At 36.4% G+C, this 16,918-nt stretch overlaps 1 protein-coding gene across 4 annotated transcripts in view; it reads left to right on the top strand.

Moving 5' to 3' along the window:
* KATNBL1 (katanin regulatory subunit B1 like 1) overlaps window positions 1-16,918 on the top strand; it is a 73,315-nt gene that overhangs the window by 18,313 nt on the left and 38,084 nt on the right. For all 4 annotated transcript variants that reach the window (XR_003913296.1, XM_029951790.1, XM_029951788.1 and 1 more), the window contains exons 2-4: window positions 12,581-12,711; window positions 13,611-13,651; window positions 14,804-15,083. Coding sequence is in view for 3 of the 4 variants with exons in the window: in XM_029951790.1 (XP_029807650.1) it covers window positions 12,595-12,711; window positions 13,611-13,651; window positions 14,804-15,083 (438 nt within the window). In the remaining variant the exon portion in view is untranslated. The remainder of the gene's footprint in view (window positions 1-12,580; window positions 12,712-13,610; window positions 13,652-14,803; window positions 15,084-16,918) is intronic.

A 16,918-nucleotide genomic window follows, 5' to 3' on the forward strand; every position in this document is an offset into this window, starting at 1 on the left:
GAGAGGACTTGAGTCGGGGAGGGGCAGAGAGAGAGGGGGACAGAGTATCTGAAACAGGCTCTGCACTGACAGCAGCAAGCCCAGTGTAGGACTTGAACTCACGAACCATGAGATCATGACCTGAGCTAAAGTTGGACACTCAATCTACTGAGCCACCCAGATGCCCCCACCTCAATTGTTTTTAAGTCAGGTTATTGAGGTAACATTGACCTGAGTTTGGACATATGCAGAGTTATATGTGTATAGTCACCACCACAATCAAGAAGTAGAACATGTAGTTGTGTGTGAGTGGCTCAGTCATATAAGCATCCAAGTCTTGATTTTGGCTCAGATCATGATCTCATGGTTCATGAGTTCGATCCCTGCATTGTGCTCTGTGCTTCCAGTATGAAACCTGCTTGTGATTCATTCCCTCTCTCTCTCTCTCTCTCTCTCTCCCTCTCTCTCCCTCTCTCTCTCTCTGTCTCTCTCTCTCTCTGCCCCTTCCCCTCCTCTCAAAATAATAAACTTAAAAAAAAAGAAATAGAACATGTTTCTCACTACAGAAAGTTCCCTCTTAGCCATTTGTGGTCTGCTTCTCTCATCGAGACCCTGGCAACCATTGCTATTTTTCTTTCCCTATAATTTTGCCTTTTCTAGAATATCATAAAAATGAAGTTGTATATACTGTTTGGAGTCTTGCATCTCTCATTTAGCATAGTGGGATTGAGACATTTGTGTTGTCTTGCACATTAGTAACTTGTTTCTTTTTATTGCTGAGTAGTTGACAATCTTTATAGAAATACAGAAAAATCAGTGTAGGAATGTAAACCTTTTAGTTGAGGTGGAGTGACCATATATCCAAATTTGCTTGACAAACTTGGTTTATGCGTATTGACCCAGCATAATTTTTTTTAATTTAAATTCATGTTAGTTAATGTACAAGTCTTGGCTTCAGAGTAGAACCCAGTGATTCATCTCTTATATATGACACCCACTGCTCATCCTAAAAAGTGCCCTCTTTGATGCCCATCACCCATTTAAACCTTCCCTCCACCCACTTCTCCTCCAGCAACTCTCAGTTTGTTCTCTAAATATAAAGGGTCTCTTATGGTTTACCTGCCTCTCTTTTTATCTCATTTTCCTTCCCTTCCCTTATGTTCATCTGTTGTGTTTCTCAAATTCCACATATGAATGAAATCATATATCTGCCTTTCTCTGACTGATGTATTTCTCTTAGCATAATACATGTTAGTTCCATTCATGTTGTTGCAAATGACAAGATTTCATTCTTTTTCATCGCCAAGTAGTAGTCCATTGTGTGTATGTACATATACGTATACCACATCTCTTTATCCATTCATCAGTTGGTGGACATTTGGGCTCTTTTCATAATGTGGCTATCGTTGATAGTGCTACTATAAACATTGGGGTGCATGTGCCCCATCAAATCAGCATTTTTTTTTATCCTTTGGATACATTCCTTGTAGTGCAATTGCTGGGTCATTCAATCAGCGTTCTTCACAGAGCTAGAACAAACAATCCTGTAATTTGTAGGGAATGAGAAAAGACCTCAAATAACCAAAGAAATGTTGAAAAAGAAAACCAAAGCTGACAGGCTCACAGTTCCAAAATTTTAAGCTGTGTTACAAAGCTGTAATAATCAAGACAGTATGGTATTGGCACAAAAACAAGGCACATAGATGAATGGAATAGAATAGAGAGCTCAGAAACAGACCCACCCGCCAACTATAATCTTCGACGAAGCAGGAAGGAGTATCCAATGGAAAAAAGATAGTCACCTCAGCAAATGGTGCTGGGAGAACTGGACAGTGACATGCAGAAGAATGAACCTGGACCACTCTCTTACACCACACACAAAAATAAATTCAAAATGTTTGAAGGACCCAGCATAATTTTTAATAGTATTTCCTTTCATTCTCAAATGTATCCTGGTTTGGTTGATAAATTATATGGTTGGTATAAACTGAGTGACAAGATATGATCATCGTTTACTTGCTCTACAGTATTGTCAAATTTGCCTTCTAAAATACCAGAATTGCATGTATTTATAGTCTTTAGAAATATTCTGAGTGATAATAGCAGTAATAAGCGTAATCTCATTTTTATCTTAACATCCCCATTTTGCATTTGACAAAAGGGATTCAGAATATAATAAATGATCTGCCCAAAGTCATGCGCTAGAAAATAATAAAACCTGGATTGTCTTATCTGTATGTTTACCATTAATCTCTCTTGTTACTTGAGATGCAGTGTATTAGTTAAGAGTGGAGGCAGTGGTGGCAGAAGCCTCCAGTCCAGTCCCAACTCTCACCACTTTTTTGCTGTTTGACTTTGGGCAAATTATGTAATCTTCTTGTGCCTCAGTTTCATCATCTATTAAAAGGGCATAATATGGTATCTGCATTGCCTATGGCTGACATATGGTAAGCTTTTGCTAAAGGCTACCTATTATTTTTTTAATGATATCATTATTTGATTAACACCGTTGCAATTGAACCTCTGTCTGTCAACAAAAACCTTAGTTCCCCTCACATAAAAAAAAGTGGGGGAACATTTTGTGCTTTTCTCCTAATTAAAAAAATTATTAATCTTTAATAATATGGTACCCAATTATGAAAATCTTCATCAGTTAGATAAGTAGTTTAGTTTTCAGTTCCACAAACTATGGACCTTGGAATATCTACATCTTTCAAATTTTATATGTATCTGTCAACATTTTAAAAAGTAGGATGGTGGCCAAGTTTGGGAAGCAGAGTGAAATAAGATCATACCACTTCTTATAGCCTTGTTAATGTATTTAAATAAGTCTCAAGGAATATTTAATTTGCATCTTGTCCAGGCTTATGTGAACAGAGTAAAACAGATATTAAATCTATGTGCATACTCTAAACATAATCCAGGAAATCCTGTAGTAAACAGTAGGGAACTACAGGAGATAATGGGGATTTTGCCATGAACACTGTAGGTTATAAAGAATGATTTGTAGGGACCAGGAAGGGAGCATGGCCGGAAAATCAGATAATTCTTACAATAATTTTTAGGTTTGAAGTGATAGGGCTGACAGTGGAAAAAGTTAATGTCAGAATGGATCCATGAAATATTTTGAAGAAAGATTCAAGAAGACTTAGTAATCAGAAGAAAGGAGAGAAAAGTCAAAATAAATTCTAGGCGTTTAGTTGGGAGAAGTCTGATGCCAGCAATTTAAAATGTGGTAGCTAGGAAGGGCAGTTAGTTGGTTGGACATTGGTAGAGACTGAAGAGGTTTGTTTTGGATGTGTTGACTTAGACCTATCAATGCCAGATCAGGAAGCCTAATAAACAAATTAAAGGAGAGACTGGGTTTAGAGAAATAGCTGAAGCCATGAAAACATGTTTTGTTTTTTTCCCAATTTTAGTGTAGAGATACAAGAGTTGTTGAAAGGGTTAGTAAGGGAACAAGGAGAGTCAAGATACTGTTGTGCTGTGTCCTGTGAATAGAAAGAGTGTGTGTGTGTCTGTGTGTGTTTCTGTATGTGTGTTGGGGGTACAGTGAAGGGATGAAAAAGCTAAATGGTGAGGAAGAATGAGCAGAAGTGTTTAGAGTTGGCTGGGCTGACCTTGATCTGAGCATCATCAGTGTCATAAAAGACTCCCTTACAGCTTCAGGTGACTTTGAGGATGTAATTTTTTTCAGATGAGGGGACAAAATTAAGGTTGTAAAGGGTTAAGAAGAAAATGGAAACTAAAAAGCACTCATTGTAGAAATTTGGCAGGAAAAAGAAGTAGAGAAAGAGTATAGGAGTTGATAGAGGAAACCTGAGCATGTTTGAAAGCAGAAGGGGAGGAATCAGTTCAAAGGGAGAAATTGAAGATATAGACGGGGGAGCTAAGTCCCAGATGAGGTGAGAAGGCAAGAACTGAGAAAATTAGATAGAGTTGTCCTAATTTTAGAAAAGTTAAAATAGATCCTTCCTATGAAATGTTACCTCTCTTTGTTGGTGTTTATACCTTTTTCACTTTTTTTTTTTTAACCATAAGGGAGTTGTATAAATAAGCTGTTTTTTATAAGACAGGGCCCTCATTCACTTAAAATGTTTATTCAGATGATGAAATAATTCATGTTCCTTGAAGAAATTAGAGAACCCTGTAAAGGAAGGGGAAAAATCACCTGTATTTCCACTAGCAATAAATAACTTTGTTAGTGTTTTGATAGTTTGAATATATTGATCATTTATATACATACATACACATATTCATATATAGCTTTTGAAAAATCAGGATTACACTCCATTTTTGAAACCTTTTTATAATGCCATTATTTTTTGGTCTTTTTTTTCTTAAAAATTTTTAAAGTTTTTATTTATTTTTGAGAGAGAGAGAGAAAGAGAAAGAGCATGAGCAGGGGAGGGGCAGAGAGAGAGGGAAACACAGAATCTGAAGCAGGCTCCAGGCCCTGAGCTGTCAGTACAGAACCTGACACGGGGCTCAAACTCATGAAATGCAAGATCACGCCCTGGGCCAAAGGGATGGTTAACCAGCTGAAACACCCAGGTGCCCCAATGCCATTATTTTTTAACCTTCCACTCACAAAACAGTCTGATCCCATTGTAGACTCTGAACCCATTTGGAGCAGCCTTAGCATTATCAATTCCCTTTTTATCACCTTGTTTTTAAACCTAATCCAAATTTTATTTTTAAATGTTTGTGCTGCGGATACCAGAGCAGTTATTGAGTGTTCGGTAGCTGAATTTAGGTGGAAGGAATCCATATCCCCAGGTTCTACAGACTGTACCAGAAAAACCTCATCTTTACCTTCTTTTCCTCTCTCCTTCATTGAAATTCTTGAAGAAAAAAGCCCATGTTCATCCTTCCCATTCATTTTTGTATGTGGCAGCTGCCTTATGAAGAAGCCTGTGATTTTTCTTTAAGTCCTGTAAATCCCCTTATGGGATGTAAGAGAGAGAAGAAAAGGTTACGTTATAGGGTAAGGAAAGGATGGGAAGTAGGACTCCATTTTGGTTTATGTTCATTTCTCTCTCTTGATGTCTCCTCAGAAGAATTAGTACCCCCATCTTATTTGCTTGTTGGCCTATTCAGGATTGAAGGTGTTGACTCTAATGTGATTACGAATGAGTTGCATTCAGTTAATGAAAACAAAGATGTGGAATGGCATGGATTCTATGCCCTACGCTCTGTTGCTAACCTAGTGCCTTTGGTTGATCTTCTGGGTTAAAAATAAAAAAAGTTAGGCTAAAGCTTTAAATTCTAAAACCTCTTCATTTATATTTATGTATCTTGTTATTATGTAATAATGGTTATAAACAGTTTTCAACCTCAAGACTTGGGGAGTACCATTCAAGACCTCTGTGAGAGGAAGTCTGTGGTGGTGACTGGAGGAGAATACTTCATACCAAGAATATTAATTACTGTAATTCTTTGTTCACAATTACACTTCGCTTTTTATGAAGAGAAATGAAACTGCCTAGTGAAATTGCAGTTAAATACAATGTAACTGATATACTATAGTGTATTAATGTGAAAAGAAAACTTGAATTAATTTGATCTTGAGCTGTAACAAGTTATTTGAGTCAAAAGTCCAGACGTGTTTCATTCCTGTATGATGAGTTTTTCTCATGTTGCAAGTAGAGAGTATGTGAACACTTAGAGAGCTGTTTAATCTCTTCATTTGGCAGCTATTGTAGTAGATTATATGAATAGATCCCTTTTCATCTTTTTGATAAGAAATAGGTATTGTATAAGGGGAATTCAACCCTTCTACTCCCTCTTATCAGCCACTTTTTTCCTACCTTCTCAAGAAAATACCTATAACAATCACTCTTTTATCTTTATTTAACAAAATATGTGCCATATTCAATGTTCAGAACAATATGGGTAAAGTTAGTATTTTGGTCTCAGTATCTTCTAGCCCTTGCTTTTATTCCTTTTAGGACTTGTTTTCTTTTATTCTTTTTGAATTAAAAATTATCCTTTCTACTTTCTGTAATCATTGTCTTCATCCACTCTTAATCCTATTTCAGATTATTCTCTTTGTATATTATCAGATAACACTGTGGAAACACCTAGGAGCCTCAACAATTGCCTTCAACTGTCTTATTTATTTAAAAAAAATTGAACATTTATTTATTTTTTGAAAGAGATAAAGTGTGAGCGGGGGAGGGGCACAGAGAGAGGGAGACACAAAATCCCAAGCTGTCAGCACAGAGACTGACATGGGACTCGAATTCACAAACCATGAAATCATGACCTGAGCCAAAGTCAGATGCTTAACCAACAAGAGCCACCCAGGCGCCCCTCTTTAAACTGGTTTAGTAGCACCATGAAATGCTCTGGAGGGGAAAGGAGAATCTTACATTCTTGCCTGAGAAGGGTACTGGCGAATGCATCAGATACAAAACAAAATGGAATCTGTAGTGTAAAAATCGTTTGTAATGAGACTTTCCCAATTACACTTTTGACAGTTTACATTTTAAAGCTTTATTGAAGTATAATTTATATGCCATAAAATGTACCTGTTTTAAATGTAGAATTCACTGATTTTAAGTTTATGCAGATTATACAGTTATTGACCACAGTCTATGTTTAGAACATTCCATTGTCACTGTCATTACCAAAGAAACCTTGTGTCCATTTGCAGTTGTCTCACTCCCACCTCAGCCCTAGGCAACCATTAACCTACTTTCTGTCTCTCTGCTCTTCATATCAGTCATATCAGTGAAATTACATAGTATCTTTTGTGTTTGGTTTCTTTCGCTTACTGTATATTGTATAGAATGTATTATATCACATATTGTATAGCATGTATTAATATTTTCATTTTTGTTGTTGAGCACTATTCCCAACAGATATATCACGTTTTGTTTTTCCATTTACCAGCTGGTAGACATTTGAATTGTTTCCAGTTTTCAAAAAAATTTTTTTAACTTTATTTTGAGAGAGAGAGAGAGAGAGAGAGAGAGAGAGAGAATGAGAACATGGGTGCATAAGCTGGGCAGGGGCAGAGAGAGGGAGAATCCCAGGCAGGCTCCATGCTGTCAGCACAGAGCCAGATGAGGAGTTGAACTCACAAACCATGAGATCATGACCTAAGCCAAAATCGAGAATCAGACACTTAACCAAATGAGCCACCGTGGTGCCCCATGGGTTGTTTAAACTTTTTAGCTATTCTGAATAATGTTTTTATCAACATTTGCATGCATGTCTTTGTCTAGACATAAACTTTCATTTTTTGTGAGTAAATGTGTAGGGGTAGAATTGCTGGATCATATGGTAAATCCATATTTAACTATCAGGAAACTGTCAAACTGTTTTCCAGAGTCATTATACCATTTTACATTCCTACAATAATGTGAGGCTTCCAGTTTCTCCATATCCTTCTCAGCATTTGTTATTGTATGTTATTTTTATTATAGCTCTTCTTGTAGTTGTGAAATAGTACGTCATTGTGGTTTAAACTTGCATCATTAGTTAAAATGGCATGTCCTTGTTCTGCTGTTGTTGTTTTGTCAGTGTTGATTTTATCCTGTTGGTTAAGGGTATTGTCTTACAATGTTGTTGAAATTGTCTGTTCCATCAGTTATCCAGAGGGGATGTTGAAGTCTATGATTATTGTAGAATTTTCTGTTTCTCCTTTCAGTTTTTGATTCATGTATTTTTCCACTGTGTTGTTTGGTACATACATATTTAAGTTTCTGTTTTCCTTTTTTAAGATTAAAAAATGTTTTTAGTTTATTTTTAAAGCAGGCCATTTATTTATTTTTAAGTTATTTGTTGAGAGAGACAGAGATAGTGGGAGCGAGGGAAGGACAGAGAGTGAGGGAGAGAGAGAATCCCAAGCAGGCTCCACACTGCCAGCTACAAAACTCGCAAGCTGTGAGATGATGACATAAGCTGAAACCAAGAGTCGGTCAGTTGCTTAACCAACTGAGCCACCCATGCACCCCAAGATTTTTATTTCTAAGTAATCTCTACACCCACCATGGGGGGTGAACCCACAACAAGATAAAGAGTCACACACTCCACCAATTAAGCCAGCCAGGTGCCCCAAATTGCTTTATTTTCTTAATGGAACGGTCCTTATATCATTATGTAATATTCTTTATCTCTGGTAATTTTTCCTTTGCTGCTTACATCTCTATCTGAAACTAATATAGTAACGTCTGCTTTTTACAGTCTTTGCATTGCACATCTCTTTCTTTTTATTTTTTTCCCCCTGTGATGAGGACTTTGAAGACCCATTAAGATCTTTCTTTTACTTTCTCCCTGCCTATATGATTATATTTGAAGCGAATTTCTTATAGATAGCATATCATTAGGTCATTTTTTTAACGTTTATTTATTTATTTTGAGAGAGAAAGAGCAGGGAGGGGGGGGGAGGTACAGATAGAGAAAGAATCCCAAACAGGCTTCACGCTTGCAGTGCAGAGCCCGATGTGGGGCTCAGTCTGACAAATTATGAGATCATGACCTGAGCCAAGAGTCAGACACTTAACCGACCGAACCACCCAGGCTCATTAGGTCATATTTTTTAATGTACTCTACCAATCTTTGGGTTTTAACTGATATATTTAGACCATATATATATAATATACTTATTGGTAAGTTTCTGCCGTCTTATTTTTTGTTTCTGTTCTCTCCATTTTTTTTTTTGTTTTTTTTTTTTTTTTTTTAGTTTTCTCCCCTTCCTATGGGTTACTTCTTAGGGGAACATTTTTAAATATTACACTTTGATTTATCTGTAGTATATTTGAGTATATCTCTAGATATATCTTTTTTAGCAGTAACTCTAAGTATTACATTATAAATAAATAACTTACAGTCTATTGGTAGTCTCCCAGTTTGAGTGAAGTGTAGAAACCTTTAAGTCACTTTGTGTTTTCCCACTTATAGTATAATTATCTTTTTAAAAAAATTTTTAATGTTTACTTATATTTGAGAGAGAGAGAGAGACAGCACAAGCTGGGAAAGGGACAGAGAGAAAGGGAAACAGAATCCAAAGCAGCTCCAGGCTCTGAGCTGTCAGCACAGAAGACAACACCGGGCTCGAACTCATGAACTGCAAGATCATGACCTGAGTTGAAGTCGGAGGCTCAACTGACTAAGTGACCCAGGCGCCCTTTACAGTATAATTATCTTAAATATTTCCTCTATGTATTTTGAACCACATTAGATTGTGTATAATTTTTGCTTTGACCATCAGACACATGTACCATTTTCTTTTTGCCTCTCTGATATTCTAAGGTTTTTTCTTTAACTTCGTTTTATCTGAGAAGATCTTGGTTTCCCCTTCATTCATGAAGGTTATTTCATCTGCACATAGGATTCTGGGTTGACAGTTCTTTTAACACTTGAAAAGTGTGCCATTGCCTTGTGACTCTCCTTTACTTACCTCCATCTCCTCTCTCATGAGCACCAGGTTTTATTTCATTTATGTGGAAAAATCTTCCCTTAGCCTAGTCCCCGGCTTCAGTGGTTGTCCTCTGGTACATAGCCTTCATCCTGGGATCTTCCTTCATGATCATCTTGGGAATTCCCTTCTCCTCTTTCCTGTTGGATCTCCATTTCTTATCTTTCTAATTTTTGTTTTTCACTTCTCTGATAACTACTGCAGAGAATGATTTTGGAACTTTGAATGTCTGAAGATATTTCTGTTACATTTACACTCAGTTGGTAATTTGGCTACCTATAAATCTTAGGTTCCCTATGAATTTTGAAGGCTAATATTATTTTGTGTCATGATAATGTGTGACCTGATTGGGGTTTTAGGGTTTACTTTTTGTTTGTTGGGTGGTTGGTTTGCTTGCTTTTTTCATCTTGTGTAGTGCTCTGAAATGTGACAGTTACATGCCTTGTAGGTCTATTTTCATGGGCCATGCTGAACCTCATTGTGTTTTTCAATGTGGAAATTCATGTCCTTCAGTTCTATACAATTTTTAGTTATGTCTTTGATTTCTTCTTTTTCTCTGAACTCTTTCTGAAATTCTATTTATTTGGATGTGGCTTCCTCTAAGCCAATCTTACCTATGTTTTGCCTATATCTTAGGAGATACACTCAAGTTTCTTTTCCAACTTCTGTTGACTTTTTTTTTTTTTGCTATCTGATTTTACCCTATTTTTAATTTCCAAATTAAATTATAATTTCTTTGTTGGTTTGTTTCTGTCTCATTCGTGTTTCATGTGTGCAATTTGTTTTTGTCTCTTGAGGATTTCTGATAGTTGGGTTTGTTGATAATTTACATAAGATAAAAATCCATCCTTTTTAGTGCATAATTCCGTTAGTTTTGACTGGTAACTACCACGATAATCAATATGTAAAGCAGTTCTTTGAGGACTTTGACCAAAACCGATGTCAATAATTTTAGATGTGTGAATATGGAGGTATGTGTGTTTTCCTCTGCGATTGATGAGCGTTCCCAAAATAAGGATTTTCTGTGCTCCTTCCTGGCTGGAAGCAGCAAATGGTGGAAAGGTTAGATCTCAGTATTTAGTATGTAAACTTTCACTTGATTACCTGTTAGAATATATTTTTCTCCTTCCTTTATGCCTCATGTTTCCTATCCCAGGGACTCTTTTAAATTTTCTGTACTGTAAAACTTTTATTTGGAATATGGAAAGGGATCTAGGAATCTAAATGTTTCTTAAATGGATATTTAATCATTCTACTTATTCTTAAGTCTGCATTTATCCTCACTTCTTGAGGTCCTCAATATTGCCAACTCCTAAACCTTTGGAGGATTCTGCTTTTCACCTTAACTCACTGCTGATTTAGGATTTGGCTTTCTCAGGTCTGTCATTTATCACTTCTGTTTTGCAGTTTTCAAAATGTTGTTGCCATCCACTGGACTACTCTTCTTTGTTGTTACGAGTTTTATGTCTTTAAAAACCCTTTCCTATCATTGTAATGGGATTTCAGGGAAGGGTAGCAGTAAATGTGTATTGTTAGTCCATTAACTTTAATAAATCTGTTTGTTCAAAAAGAAAAGTTTACCTGGTGCAAAAGATCCTTTATGATCTAGCTTCCATCCTCTCCAGCCTCATTTTTCACTCTGCTGCAACCCACCTCCAGCCTAAGCTCCAGTCACATGCATCTACTTAAGAGATTGCCGAACAGTGTTGCTTCGTGCCTTTTAGTTCTGTACATGCTGTTTTTTCAGTGTGCTGTTTGTCCTTTAAGTCTCTCCTCAGGGAAGCTTTGCTGCCTCACATGAGTGTTCCTCTGTCAGAGTGTTTATTGTGTTTCTGCAATTATTTATTTTTTAAAAAGTCTCATCCTAGAGGTTTTTTAATCTGAGGTTACAGGTAGACGGGATGCCCAGGAGTTAGTGGCAGCAAATCATAGAATACCCTGAAATTATTTGCACATCTTTATGTGTTTGTGCATATTTTTGGAAAATTGTCTAAGGCAGATTTTCTTCTAAGAGGTGCATCAGAAATGCTGTGGAGCTTTTTTAAAATACAATTTCTCTGGGCTTCACTCCAGAGACCTGCTGAGTTACAGTCTGAAGTTAGGGCCCAGAAAGATGTTTTTTTCTGAAAGTTTCTCAAGTGATCCTTGAGAACAGCATCTCTGGTCCATCATTTACATTAATTCCAGGGCCTGGCACATATAGTAAGTGCTAAATAAATGTTTAAAAAGGAAATGAGGGAGGAATTTGTATTCGGTTAAATGACCTGAAATAAATTTTCTGTGTGAAACCTGGGTGCCCGTTGGGAAATCACTAATCTATTCTGTTATATATAGGAAGTAATAGCAACTTATTCTTCCCCCCTCTTTGGATATAATTGAGGGACTGGGAAATTGTGGATTGTCCTTTCAAAGGTAGAGGGAAGTGGGGCGCCTGGGTGGCTCAGTCGGTTAAGCCTCCGACTTCGGTTCAGGTCACAATCTCACGGTTTGTGAGTTTTACCCCTGTGTCGGGCTCTGTGCTGACAGGTCAGAGCCTGGAGTCTGCTTCTGATTCTGGTCTCCCTCTCTCTCTGCCCCTCCCTGCTCATGCTCTGTCTCTGTCTCAAAAAAAAAAAAAAACAAAAACACCTTAAAAAACAAAACAAAACAAAGGTAGAGGGAAGCTCTGGAGAGCTAACTGAAAGAATAAAAGAAAAATTTAGGGATTAGACATAAAACAAGTCAGATATATATAGTTTGATTTTTGTTCCTCTGGCTGCTTATAGTTGTATTTGACCTAGTGATTTGATTCTAAAGCTAGACCTCTATACATTTTGATGTCATTGATACTTAGTATATAGACCTGATTTCGTAACCTGTAAATTTAAATCTAATATATGACTAGTGATATGGAAAATAGGGAGATTGACATGCTACATAGGTGAAAAAACATATGCCATTATTATTGTTAACCAACTTCAACTAAAGAATCAGAACAGAAAGAGCCTGATGTCCTGGAATGCCCTGCCTTTTGTTTCCTCGAAGGTTAAAAAGTGCATAAATTAGAGCTGTGTCCTCTGCTTTACTCATTAATGTCTTTTACATAGTGTTGTATTTTATATGTCTGTCAAGGAAATGATCAGGCTCTTTTGCTTTTTTGTGTTTTCTATTTATTATTTTTGTTTTGTTGTTTAGGTATTTAAGAGATTATGGCATCTGAAGCCCACAATGTTAAAAAACGAACCTTTTGTAATAATATTGAGGATCATTCCACTGATCTTCCTAGAAAAAGGATCTCTAATTTTACTAACAAGAACATGAAGGAGGTAAGTTCATGGTTCCTAGGAAATTGGTGAGACACTATTTTTATCTGTTCATGGTGCTATAGCAGAATACCGTAGACGAGGTGACTTATAAACAATGGAAATTTATTTCTCACAGTTCTGGAGATTAGGAAGTCCAAGACAAAGGCCCTGGGTGATTTGGTATCTGGTTAGAGCTTGTTTCCTGGTTCATAGTTGTTTGTCTTCTCTGCTGTCTTCACAGCAGAGGTGGAAGGAGCAGACGAGCTCACTGATTCCGTTCATGAGGCTGCCACTCTCATGACCTGATCACCTCCCAAAGACGCCGCCTCCTAATACCATTCATTTTGGGCATTAGGATTTCAGCATGAATTCTGGGAGACATTGTCATTCTGTACATCACAGATAGTTTAAACTGTTAAGTCTATGGATAGTTTTGATTAAATTATTTAAACAACAGGAAAGTGATCTTTGCTTAATCTCCCAGAATTAGATAGAATTAATGAAATACTGAAAATTGTTTATATTCCAAAAGCTCTAAAAACTTTTGTGACAGTATGCTACTTTTGATAAGATATCATTTAAATATTGTAGCTTAATTTTAAAGAGGAATCTCAGAGGTGCTTTTTATTCACTATTGCAAGGCTCATTCATGCTAATAGAATTTTTAAATTATATTAAAAATCAGTGTACTTTACTGTGTAAATACAATATGTGACTAGTGGCCTGGAAAATAAGGGGATCGATATGTTGCTTTGTCAAGTATACCTACCTAGAGTATTATACTAAAAATTGAGACTACAGCTTTAATCTGGAAAACTTAATTATGGGATTTCAGATTTGTTGATATCAATCACGAAGTTTACTTAGCTTCACAAAAGAGCTTAAATATGCTGTTAACTATACCTACTTTTATTTTTCAGGTTAAGAAATCTCCAAAACAGTTGGCTGCTTACATAAATAGGTGAGAACGTTTTTAAAGTTTGTGGGAAACAAATATTGAAAGCTGGGTAATAGTGAAAATAGGGAAAACATTAATTATCTTTTTATTGTTATAAGTTACTTATTGTCAAACATCTCATTTGTGCCAGTCACTGTGCAAAACACATCAATATTATCTCTAATCTTTACAGTAATCTACTAGAGAGGTATCATTGTCTCTAACAGCTGATGAGAAAAACTAAAGATTTGTGATTACTTCAGGGTCATACAGCAGAAAGTGGTAAAAATGGCATTCATTCTCTAAAGACACTTTGTACTAAACTACTGGTTCTCAAAATGTAATCTGATGACAATAAGGGGTCCCTGAAGCATTTACAGGGAATTTATGAAGTCAAAACTATATTCATACAATAACATTAATTCATCATTTCCATTTTTGCTCTTACAAGTGAACAGTAGTTTTCATGATATTTGATACCACCATAGACTGAATGCAGAATCAGATATGAGAATCCAGCTGTCTTCTGTTAGTGCCGTTCTCTTCACTATATTTTGTTTTGTTTTGGGAAGGATAGGATTTTTTGGGGGGTAAAACATTCTATGTTAATATGCAATAAGCGTATTATTTCTTAAATCAATAAATTCTCAATTTTAGAGTCTGATATAGTCAATAGATATTGGCCACATAAAAACATTCTTTTGAAGCTTCAGTAATTTTAAGAGTTGCCAGGCATCCCAAGGCAGAATCACCATACAAAACTGTGAGATTTGCTCTATTGTGTTTTATCTTATTTAAACAAATTAAATACACCTAAGTTTAATCAGAGTAGGTACGCTCTTTTATAATCCATTAAAATATATTCAAATTCAAACTGTAATATTTCATTTTATTTTATTTTTTTGGTAATATTTCCTTTTTTAAAGCCTTTAGTTATTATGCCTTTTCAATTTTATTTGGTATGAAGTATCCTTCTTTTCATTGCTTTCTAGATGGTTTGTAATTTCCCTTTTATTTTCCTCATCAATCTAAGAGTTAAGATTTTTTTTTATTCTATTTACTTCTCATACTAGTGAATTGTACACAAAATGTGGCCTATTAAATCTTTCTGCTTAAAAAATTGTAAAGGTTTTCATGTGGTTCTTTTTCATTTAAAAAAATCAATTATTTTTACAGAACAGTTGGACAAGCTGTGAAAAGTCCAGATAAACTACGTAAGGTGATCTATCGCAGAAAGAAAGTGCACCATCCTTTTCCAAATCCTTGTTACAGAAAAAAACAGTCCCCTAGAAGTGGGGGCTGTGACATGGCCAATAAAGAAAATGAACTGGCTTGTGCGGGCCACCTGCCTGAAAAATTACGCCCTGATAGTCGGACATACTTACTTAACTCCAGGGAATCTGGTTCTTCACAGACAGAAAGCCCTTCATCAAAATACAGTGGGTTTTTTTCTGAGGTAAGGCAATTATATGCGGTTAACTTTATTCCTGTTACACTACTGCCTTCTTCCTTTGTTATATTCTGCTAGCAGAGTCATTCACTGCCCATCGAATTCAGACTTGAATGAGTGAAACTACCTGAGCCAGTTTTCTAGATTAACCAAATCTGAGTCCGTAATTACTCCATTTTGTTAAGTCAGTGATAGCTAAGATAGAATGAAGTGATGACAAGCTGCAGTACGTGTCCACAGTGGCCAGTTGACCAGTAGAGATTTAAAGGAAAGGAAAAGAAGAAATCGTTCCTAAACAGTGGACCCCCAAAGCCAGTTCTCCAGGAACGTTTTCTTGGCTCTCTACGTTGCCGTTGGAAGCTCTGTTCAGGCAGCCCCTCCTCCCCCACAAGATGTGCTGCGCTTCTAGCTCATGCCAAGTCAGTTGTCTAGGCACAAGGGGTTATGAGGGATGATAGAAATATTCTAAAACTGGATTGTGATAAATTCTATAAGTTTATTAAATATTGTATTACATGAGAAAGAATGAAATCTGGCCATTTGGAGCAGCGTGGATGGAACTCAAGGGTGTAATGCTAAGTGAAATAAGTCAGGCAGAGGAGGACAGATACCAAATGTTTTCACTCATGTGGAACTGGAGAAACTTAACGAGGACCACGGGTATGGGGAATGAGAAAAAATAGTTAAGAAGAGAGAGGGAGGTACACCACAAGAGACTCTTAACTACTGACAACAGTGGATGGGGGTGGGAGAGAGGGGAAAATGGGTGATGGGCATGGAGGAGGGCACTTGTTGGGGTGAGCACTGGGTGTTATATGGAAACCAACTTGACAATAAACTATAAAAAAATAAATAAAAATTGTATTACCTACTTTCAGTGGATGAGTTTTATGAAAAAACACCTCAAAAAAACAGCTTTCTTTTAAAAATGATCATTGTGGGGTGCCTGGGTGGCTCAAGTCTTGATCTCACAGTTCGAGCCCCGCGTTGGGCTTTGCGCTGGCAGCTCAGCCTGGAGCCTGCTTCCAATTCTGTGTTTCTCTCTCTCTGCCCCTTCTCTGCACATGATCTCTCTCTGTCTCTCAAAAATAAATAAATGTTAAAAAAAATTAAAAATGATCATTTGAGAAGCCCTAGGTGGCTTAATCAGGTGAGCATCCAATTCTTAGTTTCCATTCAGGTCATAGTCTCACGGTTTATGAGCTTGAGCCCTGCATCAGGCTCCACAATGACAGTGCAAAGGCTGCTTGGAATTCTCTCTCTTACTCTCTGTCTCTCCTCTGCTCATGTGCATGCGCGCTCTCTCTCTCTCTCTCTCTCTCTCTCTCTCTCTCTCTCTCTCTCTCTCTCTCTCTGTGTCTCTCAAAATAAATAGATTTACAAAAAAAACCCCAAGAAATTTCACAAATAAATTTTTTTAAATGATGTATTTTCATTTATTTATTTATTTTTTTTTTTTTTGAATATAACACAATTTATTTTTTTAGCATATGCAATTATTTTCCATCATTTACAATACAGTAGTTACAATGACACTCCAAACAGAAAAGCAAAGTAAAAAATCAAAAACACCAACTTCTATTTCATGTAATTAGACTTCTATAGAAATTAGAAGGTAACAACTAGTTAATCACCTAATTTCACAGCTATCTGAATTGGCAATCGTTATATAGCAGCTTATCTATGATACATTCAAGATAAATGATACAATCTATTACTTGCCCATAAGCACTCCCAAAATAAACTTAGATTGTATTGCAGTTTCACTTAACAGTATATAAAATGCTGTGTTGTGACAGGTATCAATTATCCATTAGATACTGAATCAGTTTTTCTTAAGC

This window comes from Suricata suricatta, chromosome 9 (genome assembly GCF_006229205.1).
Source record: "Suricata suricatta isolate VVHF042 chromosome 9, meerkat_22Aug2017_6uvM2_HiC, whole genome shotgun sequence".
Taxonomy (NCBI): Eukaryota; Metazoa; Chordata; class Mammalia; order Carnivora; family Herpestidae; genus Suricata; species Suricata suricatta.